The sequence below is a fragment of the Strigops habroptila genome, chromosome Z (assembly GCF_004027225.2).
Source record: "Strigops habroptila isolate Jane chromosome Z, bStrHab1.2.pri, whole genome shotgun sequence".
NCBI lineage: Eukaryota > Metazoa > Chordata > Aves > Psittaciformes > Psittacidae > Strigops > Strigops habroptila.
This window is the reverse complement of record NC_044302.2, coordinates 32,624,623-32,645,376: the sequence shown is the minus strand read 5'-3', so window position 1 is coordinate 32,645,376 and position 20,754 is coordinate 32,624,623. Positions and strand designations below refer to the sequence as shown.

Sequence of the window (20,754 nt, the reverse complement as noted above, 5' to 3'; positions counted from 1 at the left end):
TCTTTGCAATGTTTACTTGAAAATTACTTTAAGATATCAACGATTTAACAGACTGCATGTACAATTAAAATCAGATATGTATAAATATGAAACTTAACATCTGAGAGGTAGTAGCTTTAATCACAAATGAACAGTGCAAACAATCATTCTAAATTATAATTCTGATCTACTTACAATCAGTTACAGAAAACTAAAGAAAAATACCCAAAACAAAATAGCTTAATCATCCTGTTCACTTAGGTCTTACATCTTTGACCACATAGCAAAATCTGTAATCCTGCCACAGTGAGCAGCTTTAACCTGTGACTATCTTTACTGATGGTTTCACAGCTGCATGCTCAAATTATTAAGTTTTAGAATGTACTAGGTCATTTCCCACAATCCTGGCATGCAGAGAACCAAGACTTATCTAACTTCAGTACTTTCAGGTTGGCTCATGTTATTAAGTGCTATTTGAATAGTAGTAGAACTAGTGACTATCTTAGGTCTAGAATTTATTCTGCAAAATTTTGTAATGTTTTGCCATGAGAAAACCTGGCAAAAACATACATTACAACTATGAGGAAAAACTTGAATATGATCTTCTTTTGAGCTGATGTGCAATATGTCATGCCTATTATTTTTCTCTGAAAACGTGCCTTGAACAGTTTATGTACTAAATATATTCCTGGCATGTAAGGGGCGTTCAGCATTCAGTAAAATTCAGATTTTCTTTACAGTAAAAAGTAATCTATAGTGCATACAGTTATACAATTTTCAAATGTAAAGGGTCTAGAGTAAAACAGGCAGCTGATTTTGATCTGCAAATAATTTTAAACAACATTTTAGCAATCACATTTCCTATATTGAGATTAACCATTTCATTACTAACCATAAGGGGACTCGGGTGGCAACAACAGAAAACATGAAAGTGGAATTCCTGGAGAATGACAATGACAAAAACCAGTATAACAAAGGAAAGTATTTTGGAAAGACAGCCATGAAGGTCAAGAAGGGGAAGAGGTAGGGGTAAGAGAAAGAGTACGGGAAGGAACTGAGTGTCTAGCATCTTCTTTAGGTTAAATTGAGAGAATTCCTAGAAGTAAAAATATTTTTGCAATTGCAACTTAATGAAATATAATCGAAACCTCAAGTATCACAATCAGATCATGGAGCTCTGTTAGACTGCTGTTGCCACTGTCAGAAATATATGCACCAATCTGCAGATTGTACATAAGACACCTCTAAATATGAATTTGATACTCTTATCATACTTGCATATGGAACTCTTTAAAAGAATATTGATTTTTTTATCTGGAACTAATAGGCATTGCCTCATATCCAAAACTACTGTTAAGTAGTAGTCCCAGCTCGTGCCTCTGTGTCCTTCAAAACCTTGTATTTGACTTTAAGATCATTCTTCCCACTGAGAATAGAGCTTGGGTGGCAGGTTTGGCTGTCTGCCAAGCTTTGGAAAAAACAGAAATATAGTTACATCCTGAAAATTGACAATGTAAACATTCCAAAGTGTCTGCTATGAAATAAATACAAAACTTCCGTGTCTTCCTAGAGTGTTTTCCAAAATGACAGGGAAGAATGCCTGCATTTTTGCAGCCATCCAATGGATGTGTTAATGCACTGGCATGTTCACTCATTTAGCCTCACACAAAATTAAAAAGTTTTCAGAATTAGAAGTCAATGATCGTGTCTTGAAAGAATTTCTTCCCAGCTGTTTGGCTAGCTATGTATCATGACATACATTACATGTAACACAAGTCTTACAGTGTCAATGCAATGGTTAAAAAGCTTTATCCTAATCCTCACTTTTATAACAAAATCTGTACATCCCCATTACACCAAGTAAGAACGCAGCCTGAAAAATTCACTTATGTTCACTCCACAACAATGTATTTGATGTAGTGATGAATGATCATGTAAAGATGATTATAACTAACACTTGCAGTCAGTTGATTTTTCTCCACATAACTCTATTGATTGTCAAGACCATTCCAATGATGTCTTAGCAGTTCAAATACTTCTTATTTCAAACAATGTGAATTATCTATTCCAAGGTCATTAAGAATACAATAGAAAATCTTTAGATTAAATAAACAGAAGCAAATCCTAACACATTGACTTATTTTGGAAAGGTGACTATTTTCATTACATTTCAATACTGTAAATAAAATAAATAAGTCAGTAAGTAAGTAAATAAATAAATAAATAAATAAAGACAGTTGTAAGGTTTAGTTTATTTTCCAATGAAACATCAATCCCAGAAAATGCTACAAATTCTAATTGGTTAAATAGCCTCCACATAGTAACCCTGCTGCAAGGGATACAGACCTCTTCCATCACTACGACGCCGTCAGTCAGTGTTCAGCCCCACTGCATGATAGGAATGATACAGGACTTCTGGATTTTAGCTGTTCTGCTTAGTTCAAATATAAATTTAAGGTCTCAGTTCAATGAAGCTCCAAGAAAATGACTGCCTAACTAAACACGGATGCAAGGCTCAGCTCCCTGTTGAGGTTTTAAGGATTCTTCATTTGTCTCAAATTATGTAAATACACAAATAGTAGCATTCCTAATGTTTCCCTTGATCTGAGCCTTCTTTGATACCACATTTCTTAAGTCCCATTAAATTCAGAGAGTGACATTTCCCACAGGCCTATGGAGAAACACAAATAAACTGGGTTTATTTTATTGATTTCGTGAAAAGAATAACATTTTTACATTAATTATCAGAGAGTTTCCACTGCCATTTAATTCTGAGTGGAGTAGGTCATCAATACTAAGCCAGCATTAACAATTTTACATTCAACAAGTTCCCCTATAAGATGAAAATGTAATCTAAGACCATTTTCTTCCCACAAACAAATGCAAAGGAGAGCCCAGACTGTGAGATGCAGATTGATCTTGGTTTGCTCTGTGTGCAGCTCAGTTATGCACTTAGTTGAGGCTGAGGCCTTTTATTCTCTTCTATTAAGTACATCTGACTTTTTTTAAAGAGAAGAAACAATGATTATTATGTATTTCATTATGTATATAAATAAGAGTGAGTTTAAAATGAATGCTTAAAAGAAAATATTAATCTCTAAAAATCAGAATCAGATAAAATCATAGGCTGGAAAAGGTCAGCCACTGCCCAAACCTTCCACAGCCTTTAAAGAGTATTGGTTCAAGCCCCATAGCTGAGATCATCAGACCTTGATTTTAAGCTATTATTTGGAAAACTTTGAAAATTTTATCAGAAAAATCAAACCAAACAAAACCAAACCAAAAAAAAAAAAAAACCAAAACCCAAACCAAAAACCCAAACCAAAAAACCCCACAAGAGAAGAAAACAGATGCATTAGTATCTGCTCTAGCACTTTTCTGCTTTCCATTATAACCAGCCAGTTCTTACGCAGGAGAAAAGCCAAGTTAGAAAGCCTGAGAAAGTTAGCAAAATAATTCCAGAGAAACTTTCTCATTATCCAATGTTTTCCCTCCCACACAGAAGAGTGCAACCCAGATGCCCTCAGTTCTTAGAAATGAGTAGAAAAAGAAGAAAAAGCTGCAAGGGCAGAAAGAGCTCTGATTCCAGAGAATGTAAGTTTACAGAAATGTTTAATCTGAATTAAAAACATCAGAATCCTAGGTGCTTGTGCTATGTTTGCTCATCAAGACAGAAATCCATCTTTGTACCCAAAACTGTTTGTCAAATTGGAAATATTTACACTGTCAAATTGGAAATATTTGGGTACATACAGGTAATGTCTTGACGAGGCTAATTGTTTTATTTTAGTTGAGCTGCTATCTCTGGCGAAGTCTTTCCAAAGATACTGATGTTAAATTGCCTCAAATTTTCAGCGCTCTTGCTCTAAATGTCTCAATGTTGTCTAACAGCTTGTTCTAATCTTACTTAGGTAGACATTACTGTAAACTGTTATCCTCTAATGCATATACCTATTCTAAAAAAAAGCCTAAGCAAGGCAGAATTTTATGTAATTGTATGAATGCCATGAAATCTTGCCTAGTACAGCTCCCATCAGGAAACAGTATCTTCTTCTTGGAATAGGGAGCTGCAGTTCACACCTCTGCCAGTGTGCCACTGATGTGTTGCGTGATTGTGACAATATCCATTAACCCTTCTGTTTACTCATCTGTAAAATTATTATAAAAGTCAAGTTCCATGTAATTTACCCCAAACTGCAAACATGCACTGGGATACTGATTATCCCAGTGTGTTCACAGGAACAACATAAATACTGAGAGAAGTAATGGAAGTAAAATGGGTAGATCTTTCTATATGCAAATCGAATACCTTATCCCCTAACAACTGTAAAACTGTCTGAGAAAAAAAGAGTTGTTAATATATTAATTTCCTCCAATCAGAGTGAGTTAACATGGCCTACCCTGTTTATCTGACTCCATCAGATAATTCGAACAAGAGAAGTTAATACTGAAATGAAAAAAAAAAATTAAAAAATACACTACAGCTTAAAGATGAAATAGACATTTTAATGAAAAATATCTCAAAACTAATCATACATTTGTGATACTGCTTACCAAATCATGGGAAAAATGTTGGTTGTTTTTTTTTTCTCTTGTTTACCTTAAATTAGATGAACAGTTGTCACCCATTTGTAAATGCCAGGAAAATGTAGGAAGCCTTGAAAATAAAGCAGATGAGGCTCTGGCTCACTTCACTGAGCCACTGGATGTAAAGGGTACTGAAGAAGATGGAAAAGATCATGAAAACAAGAATCAGAGTAGCTCGGATGCATCTGAAGATAGAGACCTTGATAACACATCAGACAGCGAAAAAGAAGAAAGGAAAGAAAAGAACTACCCTCCTCAAATGTTTTCTCCTCAGCAAGATGAAATCCTAACTACAGTAACTTTTGGTGAATCAGAGGGGTCATCCACAGGAAAAATTACACTATGGGGCAAGCCAGACTCTGCAGAGTTGGTTAGTTCAACTACTGGGAAAATTACTGCGGAAGTAAAATGTGGTTCTCTTAGTGTGAAAGTAGAAATTAAGAATGTTTCTTTCTTTGATTCTCAAACAAACCTTGTAGCTGAAAAATGGAAAAGTTCAAAGAACAATAAACTTCGTCATGAAAGACAATACCAGAAAAGCCAGTGTTCAAAATGTTCAAAGTACCAGTGTCCTTCAACTGACTGTTCAGCAGAACACAGTGAGAAATATAAGGGATCCTCAAAACATAAAATTCAAACTGATGTCAACAAAAATGCCTGCCTGAAATTGAGCATTGACACAAAGGAAATTGAAGTGGAATTTGCCAGCAGAAAGAAAAATCTAAAGGTTAGCATCAAACCTGGTGAACAGGCACAGAGCAAAACCTGCAACAGAGAACATGAAGATACGTATTGGAGTGAAACAGATTATTCTGTAACAGAGGCACCTTGCAATACAGATTGTGAATCATCTTTTAGCTTTCATGAAAAAGTAGACTATACGTTCCCAGATGGATGTACACTTCTCCCTCCACCTAAAGAATTTGCTGACTGTGACAAAATGCATTTGGATACAATTGTAGAGAGAGCATCTTTGTACCCCGTTAGTGACAGAAAAGAATGTGACAGCCTCTCTCCAACCTTGAAAAATTTCGAGGAAGAAAGCTATTTCTGTAAACATAACAAAAAGGACTGTGGAGACCACACCAGTGAAAAGGAAGATTTTTCAAAAGACAAAATACTTTTCTCAAAAATAAGTAATACAAATTGTCTTGTAGGTAGTAATACCTGGAATAACCCAAACTCTGGGAAGGAGCATATCAGTAAGAACAATATATTAGGTCAAGAAAGAAATAACTGTGATAAATGTAGAGACACAGGGCAAAAACCAGGAAGAAGAAAGTCTTTCCCAGATACTACTCTTGATGTACCATCACCAGTACACCCTAGAAGGGATTCCGGATTTTATTCATTGCCATCCTTAAAAGTATTTCCTAAGGAGACCAAAGCAGATGCTAATAACAAGAACTCACGTGTTCATACCAGCTATACAGAACTTGGTAAGTGTCCTGACTTGACCTCCTCACTGAGAAGCCTGAGAGGTCTTAAGTCTTCGTGTCATTATGCTTTCACATCATTTGATCATAGTATTACCATTTATACATCTGAACCTGAAGAAAGTCTTGATGACGCTTGTTTACTGAACGACTCTGCAAGCTATGTGGGGCAAGGTGAAGAAACATTAATGGAGAGTCTTCATTCCAGTGATATTGTAAGTAAGAAAAAAGAAAATGGGCATGAAGAACCTCTGAGAAACCTAGCCATATGGGAGGAAGACTCTGAGTCTACTGAAGATGCTTTAGATGAAGGGACACCAGAGTACAACCATATAGAAAAGCACATTGAATTGCAGAACAAAGCTCAGCTGGTACAGGTCTCTCCATGTTCTAGAAGCCCTTCAGGTGAACATATTAATGACAAGGAAAATACTAATTATACATCTACAGAATGTGCCCAAAACCAACTTTCAACTTTACACCCACCCACTGCAGAGACTGAGGTAGCAAAGAAAAGGAGAGGGTCAGTAATGACTGTGATAACTGGAGGACTAGAACGAAGACTCGTCCAAGGCGACACTAAATTGATACCTGATTCTTTTGGCTCTGCAGTGAGGAAAGAGCCTAAACTTCCCTGTAGTATGGGCGAAAAGTCCTTGCTGTCATCCTTGTTATTAGATCCTGAGGGGCATGACAGTAATAATGAATCAGAAAGCTTTTCTGAGACACAAGACATATCTGGGAATATCCTTGTTGACTCCAATTGCCATAATGATTCAGCAGGGGATGCCATTTTATCTGCCTCTTCAGTAAATACAGAAAACAAAGAGAATTTCACAGAACATTCAAATGCCAAGGAAAGACCAGAGAACTTTTGCTGTAAACAGTCAACTGATGATAGCTTAAGGAGAGAGCCTGGAGCACATCAACTACCTCAGTTAGGCAAATCCAACTGTAATGAAGTTGAGAGAAGGACTGAAATGAAACAAGATTTTCATCAGAATGCAGATATCTTCCCATCATCAGTAAAACATATTAGTCAGAAAGGTAGGTGTTACAAGACTTTTGGAGTTAATATCACTTATACACCTTTTGCATAGGTGGTTTAGTGCTCTGGTGACATCTTTTTGGGGAAAATGAAAGTATATTACAATCTTTCAAAGAGATAATGTTGGTATGCTTGGCCATTTGGTTATAATATGCAGCTACTGTGTTGAGGATCCTAGCAGCTATCTTGTAGAGCCAAGTAACCGAAATAATAAATAAAGACAGAATTTTAATACAGCTTTGCTCAAGAAGTAGGTTTCCTACATCAAACGGTCAACCCATCCTACACATCTAGTGAAAGAAGCAAACACCAAAACAGGAGGGTTTTTTTTGGAGTTGCCGTATGCATGAACTCAGAGCTCTAGTCAGTGTTTAAAACCACATAGATCTGTTTTTGGAATCCATGTGATCTAAAAGCAAATACTGCATTCTAAGTACATCTCACTCCTAATTCTGGCTAAGCCTTTAAATGTCATGTGATGACCTTAGTTTATCATTTAACCTTCTTTTCTCCTCTCTTTACGTAGTTAAGAAAACTGCATATGAAAAAGAATTATTTTTAATAGCTAATCCTTTACAAAATCTATTTTCTTCTCTTCTGTAATCCATCTACCCATATCCATGACTGGTCTTTAAAAGGAGTATTTTGAATCATAAAAGTGTAAAGCCATACAGGGGGCTGCACACTATAATGTTAGCTTTTCACATTGTGAATATGTACACATACATATATATGTATGTGGTTTTTAAATATTGCTCCAAACACTTTAATTTTAATAACGAAGTTATATATGAATGTAAGTCAGATTGTCCTCTCCAGAAGAAAATGTTTGCAGCAGGTTTGCAGATTGCAGGTGAAAAATACATACTTCCTTATCATGGGAAAATGCCTTCAAAAATTTTAGTTAAAAGCATATGAAAGTTTTTAATAATCTTTGTAGTTCATGATATCTGCAGAAAATACTGGTATGTCCTCCAAGGTTTTCTTGTTTGGCACTGGTAATGGAAATTTCAAAAATACCTGAAGTCTATATAGACTATATAGATATACTATGCAGGTAGATATTGCTATACAGATCAATATCTAAAATACTGAAATAAATCGAGTATTACTTAAATAGAGTTCTATTTAGAGCAAGGTATAGAAATTAGACCCCAAAGGAAGCCTGCATGCTAAAACCCTTGACTTCTCAACAGAAGATGAGACATTCAGATGTCTCAGATTAGACATTTGTGGTTAAACACACAGCAGAGAAGTGAGGTGTGTTTTGATTTTATTTTCTCCTCTTCCCATTTTGCCCTTTGCTAATAATTACCTATGTGTTTTTCTCACCTATCACCTCATCTGGTCTGTAACTTTGGCCCTGTGATCATAGTTTGATTTTCCATCTGTTACTCTTAGCAGTGCTGTGGAGGTCCTACCTTAAATACGTAAATGTGTACATCCAGAAGGAAAGATAAGCATTCAGAGTTTTAAAACTCATTATATGAATCAAAGTCCACTTGTAATGTGGGAATATCAACCTACTTAGTCAAGACATTGGGCACAAGGTGCAATGTAGGACTTCCTGTGCTTGGTAATTCAGTGACACTGGAAAGGAAATGTGACATTTTTCAACAACGAGTGAGAGCATCTAGAACAGAGGAGAAAAACAGATACAAATATTGTAAACAGAATGGGAGAGAGGAGTCCAGACAATCTAGAAGTCTGCTGGTGTTGTGGGAACTTCATTATTATCAGAGGTGAAAGGACTCATGCAAAGGGCACTACAAGAAATTGGTTTCCTGTGTCTCATCAAGTCAGCTGCCCTGGAAAAGGAGCTCAGTGACACGTGTGTCTTGAAAGATTTTTAATATTTAAGTAGCCCTTGATGTATTTACATCCTGACCCCTGCAAAATACATAAGAAATAAATAAAAATATATGAACACTTGTAAATAAAATCTATGTGCAATTTACACGTTTCTGCATAAAAATGGTGCCATATAAATGGCTATTTAAGCATTTAGCTATGGATACAACTGCCACAAGGCAATCACATGTGCTTCTCTCTGCATGAAGATCTCAGTCTGAAGTGCACACTTTCTGAATATATTCAATATTATTTGGTATTTTCACTTGTGTGGCTAGGTTATCCTTGTATTTAGACTGCAGAAATTTTAAACAGTATTATTGCTTAAGTGGTCTTACACATTCTTCACAAACAATGTCTGATTATAATCTAGCCTTGAAATCAGAAATGAATAAAACCAGAAAGCTACCTTTGATGAAAGACACCAGAGCCAGTGATAGTTCCCAGGAAGAAGCAATAGACCAGTGGGCCAGGAGACGGAAACAGTTCAAGGACAGCAAAAAATGCAGTTCAACTGGAGGAAGCTCCATAAACAGCACAATCACTGAGGGATCAAGTGAGTACTTTAATCTTACAATTGTGTTCTCTTTTGTGTGATTGACAGTCTAACAGGAAATTTCAGCTGAGGTTCATAACCTGAGTCCCTTTCTTACTCATTATCATGAGCAAACATATATTATTCAACTGAACTATTCCTCAATATGGGAGTTAGTATCCTCTCTCTTTCATATAACCAAGTGAACAATCTGACTGAAAAAAAAGTTGATTGTATCATCCTTGTCCATATGCAGTTAATGTTAAGACGAGCTCTAGGCACAGACAAACAGGCAATCACTTATGGCAGCAGCTTTGGGGGCGTAACGAAAATCATAATCCTGATGCCTACGTTGCTTATGTCAAAGCCATGGTGATCTGGAAGTCCTGTGCTCACTAAGATAACCGCTTGCTTCACCTTTTATCTTCAGGCTTGTTGCCTAGATTGTCCTTCACTGTCCTTCCAGTTACTGAAAGTAATTCCAGTAACTGCCTCATTAAGAAATCTGTCACCCCACCATATGCTTGAGCCTGTACAAAACTCATCAGCTTAAATTGCACGGGAAGGAATTTTGAAGATTAACTGCTTAATGAATTTCCATTTCATGCAGATGGAGTCCCCAAGCAAGGATTGCACAGTCTAGGAGACAACATATGGGGTACTTCTTACTTCACACCATCTTTGCCTCCTGTTTTGCTATTTTAGTAATGTAAGAAGTACCAAGAGGTACTTTGTACAGACCAAGAAATGTGCATTTCCCTGTGGAAATATTTTGTGCTATCATGGTTACTTTTGGTGAGGGAAGTTTTATTCATAGAAGTGAAGTCTCCTTTTTAAAGAAGGTTAAATGCAAACCTATAGAAGACTTCAGTGCAGGTTCAGTACAAGACAACTGTAAATATGTTCTATTCCTGTACTGAAGAGTAAGGTCCTAACTCAGCAGGGTCTCAATTCACTACCTAAACACAGATGTCAGTTACCAGCTGGGATGCCAATAGGGTTCTGAAATATGTGACCTACAGCAGACCATGCCTTTTTGAAGCAGTAACTGGATGGCAAATGAGATATACTGAGGCCTCTAATATGGTACTAGCCACCTATATTCAGGTAACTGAGTCAATCCCTAAGTTTTTAATGCCTGTTAACAAAGCAGCAGGGATGACTGACATTTCACATGGAAAAGGAAAAGCTGTTTATTGGTAGCAGTTTGCATTCTTTGCCCCTAAAACAGGTTCAAGCCCACGGCAAGGAGATTAGAAAGTTACCACTTCAAACCACCAGAGCTCAAACAAACTATCAAGGAATACATACACCAGGATAAACTATTCATTGATGCCAACAGTAACTTCTTGAATGCAAAATTGGCGCATAAATTTTATGACATCAAACTCCCACCGGTTTCACAGAGAAAATATATTTTAAAAATCCCCAAAAACAAAAAAAACCCCAACCAATCAAACAAAAAAAATTGCAATAGGTTTCCTTGACAGAAAGTTTTTGGTAACACATGGCATGAACCTGAAGTGGTCTCCAGAACAGGTGAGTGAGCAGACAATTCTGTCACAAATCACAGTATCTAATAATTTTGGATAGTATGCTACAGGCCTGAGACTTCTGTCTCATAACTCATAGTTTCTCTCATAACTCCATAATGCAAGGCAATATTTATTTCACTGTTTTTGCATAATTGACAGATTTTAACCTCTGCTACAATTATGACAGTTCAGTGTTAAACTGGCAAAACACTGTGCTGCACTGAATCACTTGGTGTTGGTCTAGATTTTCTTAATTTATAAATTAATGGTAGCAAGCTAAGATGTGCTTTAAATGTAACAGCCTAGTAATATTTATTTATTGTTTATTTTTGCTTATTTAATGGTAGCTTTTCATACAGTAAATCATGCAATCTCATACTTTCTGCTTAATAAAGGAGAAACGACTGAATGTGAAGTATTTGTCTTCGCAGACACAGTCAAGCAAACAGTCAAAGTGAAAAAGGCTGCCATTTAGATGTATTCAGGAAGTAACTTGCTGAACAAAACTAAATAAAGGTTAATTTTTATCTTTTCTGTTTTGAAACAGGAACTCATTCTGCATAATTGCACCATCAAACACAGGATAAACAAAGCAAACAGATGCTTTCTCCAGCTGCATTAAATCTAGCTGCATTATACCAGGTGTTTTGTACTGAAAGAAGCAGGATTTTTTTTCCTCTCAGACAATGTATACTAAGGATTTTTTTCAGTCTGTTAGTGTAGACTGACGGTTTATATTTTTGTATACATTTCACCATTCAGTTTTAGCTTTGAAGTTCCAGCTCCCAGTCTGCTTGGGAAGTTGTCATGCTATTGCATAGCTTTCTTCTCCACAGCCAAACTGCTGTTTATAGCCTGCCTATCACACACCAGTTGCCTGCTGTCCTATCTCCTTATGAGCCTGAACATTACTGCTTTTTCCTTTAGAAGAGAATTAGAGCTTCCCTCCACCTCTACATTAATCTGGGTGACATGGTTTTACCCAGTGGACTCATTGCAAGACATTGTGAATGTAAATTAATATAAAACATGAATCTGAAAACCACAGAATCATAGAATCATGGAATGGTTTGGGTTGGAAGGAACGCTGAAGCTCATCCAGTTCCAACCCCCTGCCACAGGCAGGGACACCTTCCGCTAGACCACGTTGCTCCAAGCCCCGTCCAACCTGGCCTTGAGCACTGCCAGGGATGGGGCAGCCACAGCTTTTCTGGGCAACCTGTGCCAGGGCCTTACCACCCACAAAGTGAAGAATTTCTGCCTAATATCCAATCTGAGTCTACTCCCTGCCAGTTTAAAGTCATTCCTCCCTTGTCCTGTCCCTACAGGCCCTTGTCCAAAGCCCCTCTCCAGGTTTCTTGTAGCCCCTTTAGGCACTGGAGCTGCTCTAAGGTCTCCCCGGAGCCTTCTCTTCTCCAGGCTGAACCAGCCCAGCTCTCTCAGCCTGCCTCCAGAGCAGAGCTGCTCCAGCCCTCGCAGCATCTCCATGGCCTCCTCTGGACTCGCTTCAACAGCTCCACGTCCCTCTTGTGTTGTTGCCCCAGAGCTGGACCAGGACTGCAGGGCGGGTATCCCCAGAGCGCAGCAGAGGGGGAGAATCCCCTCCTTCAACCTGCTGCTCACGCTCTGGGGATGCAGCTCAGCACACGGCGGAGTTCTGGGCTCAAGCACGCACTGAGCTTCTCACCAAGCAAAACTTGTCCTCAGACACAACACAAGTCCTTCTCCTCAGGGCTGGTCCCAATCCATTCTCCACCCAGCCTGTATTTGTGCTTGGTATTGCCCCAACCCAAGTGTAGGACCTTGCACTTGGCCTTGTTGAACTTCATGAGGCTGGCACTGGCCACCTCTCAAGCGTGTCAAGGTCGGTCTGGATCCCATCCCTTTCCTCCAGCATGTCAACTGCACTACACAGCTTGGTGTCATCAGCAAACTTGCTGAGGGTGCATTACCGCTGTCCATCCAACCTAAAATCCTCAGAACACATGTAAGATCATACAAATATTCAACAGCCTAGGACAAGCCAGAAGTTCTATATTAAAAAAAAAACAAAACCAAAACAAAAACAAACAAACAACAATACCCCCCCCCAAAAAAAAAAACAAAAAAAAAACCAACAGAAAAACCCACACAAAAACAAACAAAAAAACCAATCCACGACAAAAACCCCAACTATTATTTCCTCACCTCCTTTTTAATAAAAAATAAACAAACACATTTGGAAGAGCTAAGATTAGGCAGACAACACATACGGTCATCATTGCCTGAGTCACGCCTGTTGCTTCTTAGCTTCTCTTTTTCTTCCCTTATGCACTGAACTCATACCAAACTTCTAGAAAACTTTCTTGGTTTCCAAATAAAATGGGCTGCATAAGAAAGCTGAATGGTTGGATAAAGCCAGACTCCTCTTAAAGAGGTGCAGCTCCTGTTTTGACTATTTGTTTTAAGACCTCATGTGGCATTCAAGTTCAGTACACAGTAGCATCCAATATTGTGATTGTATGTTTGGATATCTTTGCAGACTGCCATTTTAGCAGCAGCAAAATTGCAGAACTATGTACAGACATTACAAACAGTTCATTGAGAAGCTTGTGGCACTTTTTCCACGCTGGCTAGCTGAGATCCGTTATTCTTCATGTATTTTGCCTACTGACATTACTTTCACTCGGTTTGTCCTCATGACAGTAAATTCAGAGGATGCTCGGTCAGTAGATCTGGGACTACATTCTGAAAATGAGGACGGAGGGTTTTATACAGAAAACTTTCATTCTGCTTCCTGGGTTTTCAGAGGAGACGATGTCTCTCTGGATAATAGTCCTAGATGTCTCAGCAAAAGGCCTAGACCAGTGGCAGGTAAGTTGGCTAAAGCAAACGGTAATAAGTTGCATAAAACTGTTTATTTGGGGCACTCTGAGGATTCCAGGGGATCAACATTTTGCAGAAGACACTGGATGCTTATGCTGAAGATGGGAAAAAGAGCAATCCAAGAATCTAAAAGGTTATAAAAAACCATAAATAAGTAGTTCTTATTAGGTACTGTCCTGCAAAATGTCATAATTACTTGACAAAATCAACACTGGTAAAAGTTCACAATTAAACCTCATGATAAGAGTACAAGCAATGTAATTTTATAACTTTCAAGCACGACAAATTCTTAGGGACCAATTTATGCACATAAAGTATTATAATAGTCATAAAATCTGTTGTCCATCAATCTTTCAAACATAGTAGATCCAGAAAGAAAAGGATCAATTTTGTTAGGGGTATGAAGTGTTGTTCTATTTGTAGTTTAAACCCTGTGATGCTAACGGATACAGTGACTGACTTTTGTAGGGTGATGGGAGGTTTTACTTCATTTTTCAAATGTTAAGTTGCTGAAAAGTAACACATTTCAAATAATAAGACAAACTGACATACCCCTGTAACTTTCCAGAAAACAGTTCTTTGCTGGAGCTCATATATCATACACTATATGAGAGAAAAAAGTTGTCCTCTATAAATCTCCAGATATGAAAAATCTCCCTTAAAATATATGAGAGTAATCTGGAGAGCCATTTTGATTGCCTATTCTCCCAGGGGAGAGCTCAGAAGTTCAGCGAATAGTAAAAGTAGGTATCGAAGGATCTATGATTTTTAGACAGGTAACATCAATTTGCCTGTTATTAAAGTATCCTTTAAAGCAATTTCTATCTGTCTTCCAAATAGTACACAATTTGAAGGCAAAACAGCTGTCATAAATTATTATTAATTTGGCCTGAATTAAACAAACACAGTAAGACAGTCAAATGACCAAAAGCAGACACACTGAGAATTCAAATTTACACTGAAGTCCTCCATGAGTATAAGATTTACTAGCGAGCCAGATCGTTTGAGGCATGGTAATAATACTAAACCCCAAGAAAAAGTTGGAAATAGGCAATTAGACCCTGATCTTTCTTTTTACTGAAGGTGATCCCTTTACCTGTTATGACTTGAAAATTACATGAAGGACATTTTACATGGTTACAGCCACAGGTTGCAGGTGATGCCAATGTGGTGGAGTGTTGGGCTAGAGTACTGGGAGGCAGTGGGCGCAGGCAGTGGACAAGGGAGGGTAAATGAAAGGAAAAGAAACAATTGGTGTTGAAAAGATAGAGGCCTTCTATAATATAAAAAGATGAAGAGCATCCCAGCCATTTGCAGAATCAGGAACTGTCAGTGCCTGTAGATAAAAAGTTTTAAAATCAGCTGCTGCTTGTTAATTTGAACTTGACCTGTAGAGAAAAAGGAATGTCTTTTTTCTATTTTGCAGTCCGTGAAAGAACTGTGAAGATCGCTAAAGGAACTGGCAGTTACCCTTGGGGTTTCAGGATCCAGTTCTCAAAGCCTATCCTTGTGACTGAAGTTGACACAAGTAAGTTGTGTTTGTACTAGTTAAATTCTCCATATAAAAATACTTACATAATATTTAGTAATATATGATATAATATTATCTGCTTAACATAAAACATCTGTTTTATAATAATATATAATATAGATATATATAAATAATTTCTGTAATTAGTAGGTGTAAGGTGTTTAGTAACATGTCCTTGAACTGCTCATGACAAACTATCTTAAGGCCCCAGTGTGCCTGTCGGTTAACGACACTCCACTATTCTGTGTCCTTCCATGCCAGTTGATACCTTATGCAAGTGTCTGCATCCAGCCTCTCTCCACATGTAAAGTCTAGAAGTCTGTTACCAACACCTAGTAACAACAGGAGGCCTTTAAGAATGAAATAGAGGGTGCAGTCATCCTCATAATAACATTTCCAAAAGCCATATTAGCTGAGGACGCTTCTGCTTGCATGGCTTTCCATTGAGCCATCTTTAACCGCTAACAGGTGAGCTGTTAATTCTTCATGGTAGTCCGATGATTATGAGGAACTCCCTAAGAAACTCAAAAACCTGTGTGAGTTAAAAAAGTGTCAGAAGTGTTTCAACAGAGATTCAATGTAAGATACTGCCTCTAGAAATTATCTATACCATACCTACATGATGGAGAATACAGTATTGACAGTTATGCTCAGGAATGAGATCTTGGGAGTCACCACTGACAGATTTCTGAAATCATTGTCTGTGTTCAATGACAGCTTTGAAATCTGGGTAAAAGCTGGCTCTGTGAGTAACAGCAGTGAGAATGAGACACAGGCAGTCAGAGCCATTTTGCTGCTACCTAAACCCCAAATCTAGAGCATTGCTTGCTGTACTTCTCTCTGCATCTCAGGACAGACACAGTAGATTTAGGAGAAACGAAGGTACAGCAGAATCTGATTGATTTCTACTACCAAAGGCAGATATAATGAAAAATGTTATGCTGTACCAAGAATGCTAGTGCATGCCCTCTAACAAGGCATCTAAGAATAGCTCTGTCACTTTACCAGCATATGTATTATATTGTCCAGCTTCCTGACAACACTGTTAAAGCCTGTGTATTCAGAGTCCCGTGAATCCATTAGCTGAACCCAGCACTCTAAAAATTGCTTCCTGAGCTACTAAATCCACTAAGGAAGATCCGAAAAGTCAGAAATCTGAACAAGGGAGCAACACACAGAGAAAAAACAAAATACATCCCTGAAAAGGTCAACAACTTTCCTACCACTTTACAACTCTAAGACTTGTGTTAGAAAGCCATGCATTCCTTAAGATCTGAACATAGTTAGATTTACACCACAGTCATGCTTTTTGCATGGTGCTATTGTTAAATTCTAAAAGTCATTCTAACTTGTTGCCTCAGAGCAAATGTTCTCTTTACTGAATACTAAAAATAAAGACCTCAGTCCAGAAGAGGAACTCAGGCAAAGGAGGGACCTATTCAAAAGAAATACAGGAAAACATTGGAAGTGGTTGTTTTACTTTCTATATGGATATATCTATTGTTTATCAAAGGATCTTTTATTGTAAACTATATTAAAATAAACATGATTTTGACACCGGATCCTAGAGGTTATCCTGTAATTATACATGTCTAAATGCAATCAGGAATTTCCATTATCAATTGAAGCTTTGCGAATAATGTAAGTCCAAAAAAGTCTTTCCCTGCAGAATACTATACAAAGGACTTAGCAAGATTAAATTGTGGCTAAAATGGCTACGTAATGTTCTTCATCCTGAAACAGATACCTAATTTTAGTCCAGAATATTTTTTTTTATACTTTTTCAGACTACATAATATTCACAGCATGTCTTATGTGAAAAGTGATTTAAGTGGATCTGAGAAAGTAATTTTGAATGAAAAGCTTGTTCTGCCCATCTTATAATGTTACTTTTGACTACAAGGTTAAAGATCATTATCATTCATTGCTGATGATTTTAAGAAAACAAAACTATGGGATCAACCATCATTTGTCTAAATAGCACAATTGTGGTGATGTGTGTGTACTGGGACAACTAGCTGTTATTATCAGCTGGGAATTTCAGTACCTATTGATAAAAAGTTACCTCTGTTGCAAAGAAATCTTTCTTGTCTCTAACATTAAGAGTTTTAGATTATTTCTCAATTGCAAACATACAGATTCCCTTAGTGTTCTTACATCAAAGAGTATAACCTCAGAAAAGGTCTTTCAAATTAGAATGTGCAAAAGTTTTTCCTAAAAATACACAAATCATAGGTCATGCATACAACATTGGCCCTAATAACTACCAATGTAACCCTGTAACCTACTGATTAAATAGATCGTATATCACTCCTCTTAACTTTATTTGTATGTTATGTTTTTAAATGCAGTTGCTTTAAAATAGCAACAACAAAAAGAACATTCTTTCTTTTAAAGATAAACTTTCTGTAAAACTCTGTTTTCTCAAAATATGGATCATTTTATTAAAACAGACATAAAAATTGCATTTTTATACTTTGTTGTTTGCACACTGCAACATTATTTTAATAATATTTTAAAGACCACTTATGATCATGAAGTCTTGTATGAGATCCTCAAGGCCAGCACAAACCAAAATGTTCTGGCATTTGCAAATTCGCAAATGATTTGTAATACACATGAAGGTGAACCATGTCTTTTTTTGTGTCTGTTTATTATTAAGCTTTTACTAATCTCTTCCCTACAACTTCTAAGCATCCTTAGAAATACACCGAATGATCACATTTACTGTATGGGTACAAAATCTTTAAAGATATGCATTAAATAGTATGGACCTGGAGCAATATTTTCCATAACATTATTTTCAACGTGCAGTCAGAATGCTTAATTATAAATGAGAAGGAAAAAAATGTGTCCATGAAATTTGCAACTGGGATTTTAGTAACTGTATTGCTGCCCATGAATGGAGCATATTTATCACTTCCTTAACTTGCCTCTATTCCTGCTGACATCTGCCTGAGTCCTGTTGCATGTGTTCTGCAATAGTTAACAAATAAATGAAAGGTTGATATATTAACAACTCTGAGTCAGTGCCTCCTTCACTGACCCTTTGATAATTTACTATGTTATTTCCTCATAAAGAAAAAACCCACAAAATATTATAGCCAAATTATTTTAACCAGCAAGAGAAACATCAGCATAGAAAGTAGTCTTTTGGCCTTACATCCAAAACTCAGAATAATAAAAGCTTTTTCTATTGACTTTACTGAACATTGCACCAGATATTTGTTTGCACTTTAGGATAAAATCCTCAGATTGAAAGGCCTATTTGCATCTTAAAGCATTTAAGTCCTAATGGCATCTTTAATGAAATTTCTCCACTGCCAGTGACTATCTAGTGTTGAACCAGTATCCAGTTCAACACTAGATAGCGTTCAGTTCAATCCCAAAGTTTCATTTGCAGGTGACTAACAGGTTGCTCAGAAAAACTTGCTGGTCCTCTAAGCTGACGTCTCAAAGGCCCCAAAGCATAATCCTTGTTTGGTTGGACAGACGTCTGTTTTGCTAGAAAAGCTTGATCACGTAGACATACTTGACATCCTAACTCTAAGTAAAATGGATTTGGTTTGTTTGTTGGTTTTTGGTTTTTTGTTTTTTATTCCAGACAGTGCAGCTGAAGAAGCAGGGCTTCAGGTTGGGGATATTCTGATAGCAGTCAATGGAACTGATGTCACCAACATGCCACATTCAGAAGCTGCCAATCTGGCAAGGAAAGGTTAGTTTGATATCACAGTATACTACATGGATGGGTCAGGATTGCTGTAAAGTGCTCCAAATACATCCAGACAAGTTAGGTGATGGATACAACAGAAATCTTAAGTTTAATGCATTAGTATTTAATATAGTAGTATTGCCCAAGTCACGTGTTTATCTAGACCTTCCTAGGAAATCAGAAGAAAACAGACATACAAAATATTCCCCAAAGAGCACATAGAATCATAAAATACTTTGGGTTGGAAGGCACCTTAAAGATCATCTAGTTCCAACCCCCCTGCCATGAGCAGGGACACCTTTTGTCTCTCCTGCCTTTAAGAAAGTGACTGAGAAAGTCCTGCAAGTGACTGCAAAGACACCAATACCTTATTTATGCCTTATGCTTCCTCAGGGAGAGACTTCACAGCTTGCTTCAGCGCACCCAGTAGTTATTTCTGTGATGCCAAGACCTGAAGTCTAGTCAGGAGAGCAGAAAGGTTATTTCATAAGGCATCCTTTTGCAGCACCACAGAAACAAGGAGTCAGCAATATCAGATGTGTGTATTCTTCCTAGAATCATGATAACTAAACCCCAAAGATATGCATGTTTGCATGCTGAAAGTTAATCTACTAACATTCTTTATTTATCCCAGATATGGTTTTGACAAGGGCTCATGGGAAGTTCAATAAATTAAAATTACAAGACAGTGACAAATTTAACTTGACACATACCAAGTTCTTTAATTATAGAGGTGCCATTTACACTATTATATTTAAGAGTATATCAAGTCTTTTAGTAGATAAATCTCTGAATATTGGGTATTTTTAACTCCTCAGAGAACATCCTGTGGCCTGAATCTTGGCACGCAGACAGCATTCCCAAAGTCAACTGTCCCTAAAAGAGTTTTGCAAATGAAAATATGTCATAACCAAATTTCTCAGTCCTCTTTAAGGCTTTGCCACTCTGAAGTAGTATCTGATAGAATCAGAATTTCAGGCCTTTAGGGTCAAAGCATTAGATGCATTGATAGCATCAGCAAATATTATGAAATTGTACCTCACTGCCGATAAAAATTACACATTTTAGGCAGCTTTACAACCTAACATCTCCTTTGAGCACTTACCTTTTGCAAATTATAAGCAGACACTTTAGCACAGGTTAGCCTCCAGTGAGGGCTCAGTGAGAGGCACAGATAGCAGAAAAGGTTAGTAGACATGGACAAGAAAGAATTCTCAGGAGCATATGTAAGATAATAGAGACTGAAGATGCCCCTAAGAGCATTCTCAGAAATTTTTGTATAAGCCTTAATTTATGTACACTCATTTGAGCAATGAAATCCAACTTCCCTAAACTGGTAAAATACGCAAGCACCTAAGATGCTGCTTGCAGAGGTAGGTCACAATAGCTGTTCTAAGAAGTGTCTTCAGATAGTTGGCTCCATTACTAGTTCTCAACACAAAAATGTTTTCATTCCTGAATTTCTGTTAAAAGAAGGCCAAATATTGTTTGATTTAAATCTTTGTTTCCTAGGCTGCTTTACTCATTGCTGCTTCTAGAAGTGACACTGGGAGGAGAAGGGCATACAGGATAGAAGACGGCCTTCCTGCTCCATACCCTACAAGGGTATTTAAAAATATTGACATAGTGGGTTATAGTTTTGACCTATGTTTTCACATTCTTCATGTAATATTTT

At 37.3% G+C, this 20,754-nt stretch overlaps 1 protein-coding gene across 2 annotated transcripts in view; it reads left to right on the top strand.

Annotated features, from left to right (window-relative positions):
- The first annotated feature begins 6,167 nt into the window (after positions 1-6,167).
- LOC115619877 overlaps positions 6,168-20,754 on the top strand; it is a 33,586-nt gene continuing 18,999 nt past the window's right edge. For both annotated transcript variants that reach the window (XM_030512814.1, XM_030512816.1), the window contains exons 1-5: positions 6,168-7,049; positions 9,275-9,457; positions 13,657-13,824; positions 15,263-15,364; positions 18,972-19,082. In XM_030512814.1, coding sequence (XP_030368674.1) covers positions 6,191-7,049; positions 9,275-9,457; positions 13,657-13,824; positions 15,263-15,364; positions 18,972-19,082 — 1,423 coding nt within the window. In that variant the 5' untranslated portion in view covers positions 6,168-6,190. The remainder of the gene's footprint in view (positions 7,050-9,274; positions 9,458-13,656; positions 13,825-15,262; positions 15,365-18,971; positions 19,083-20,754) is intronic.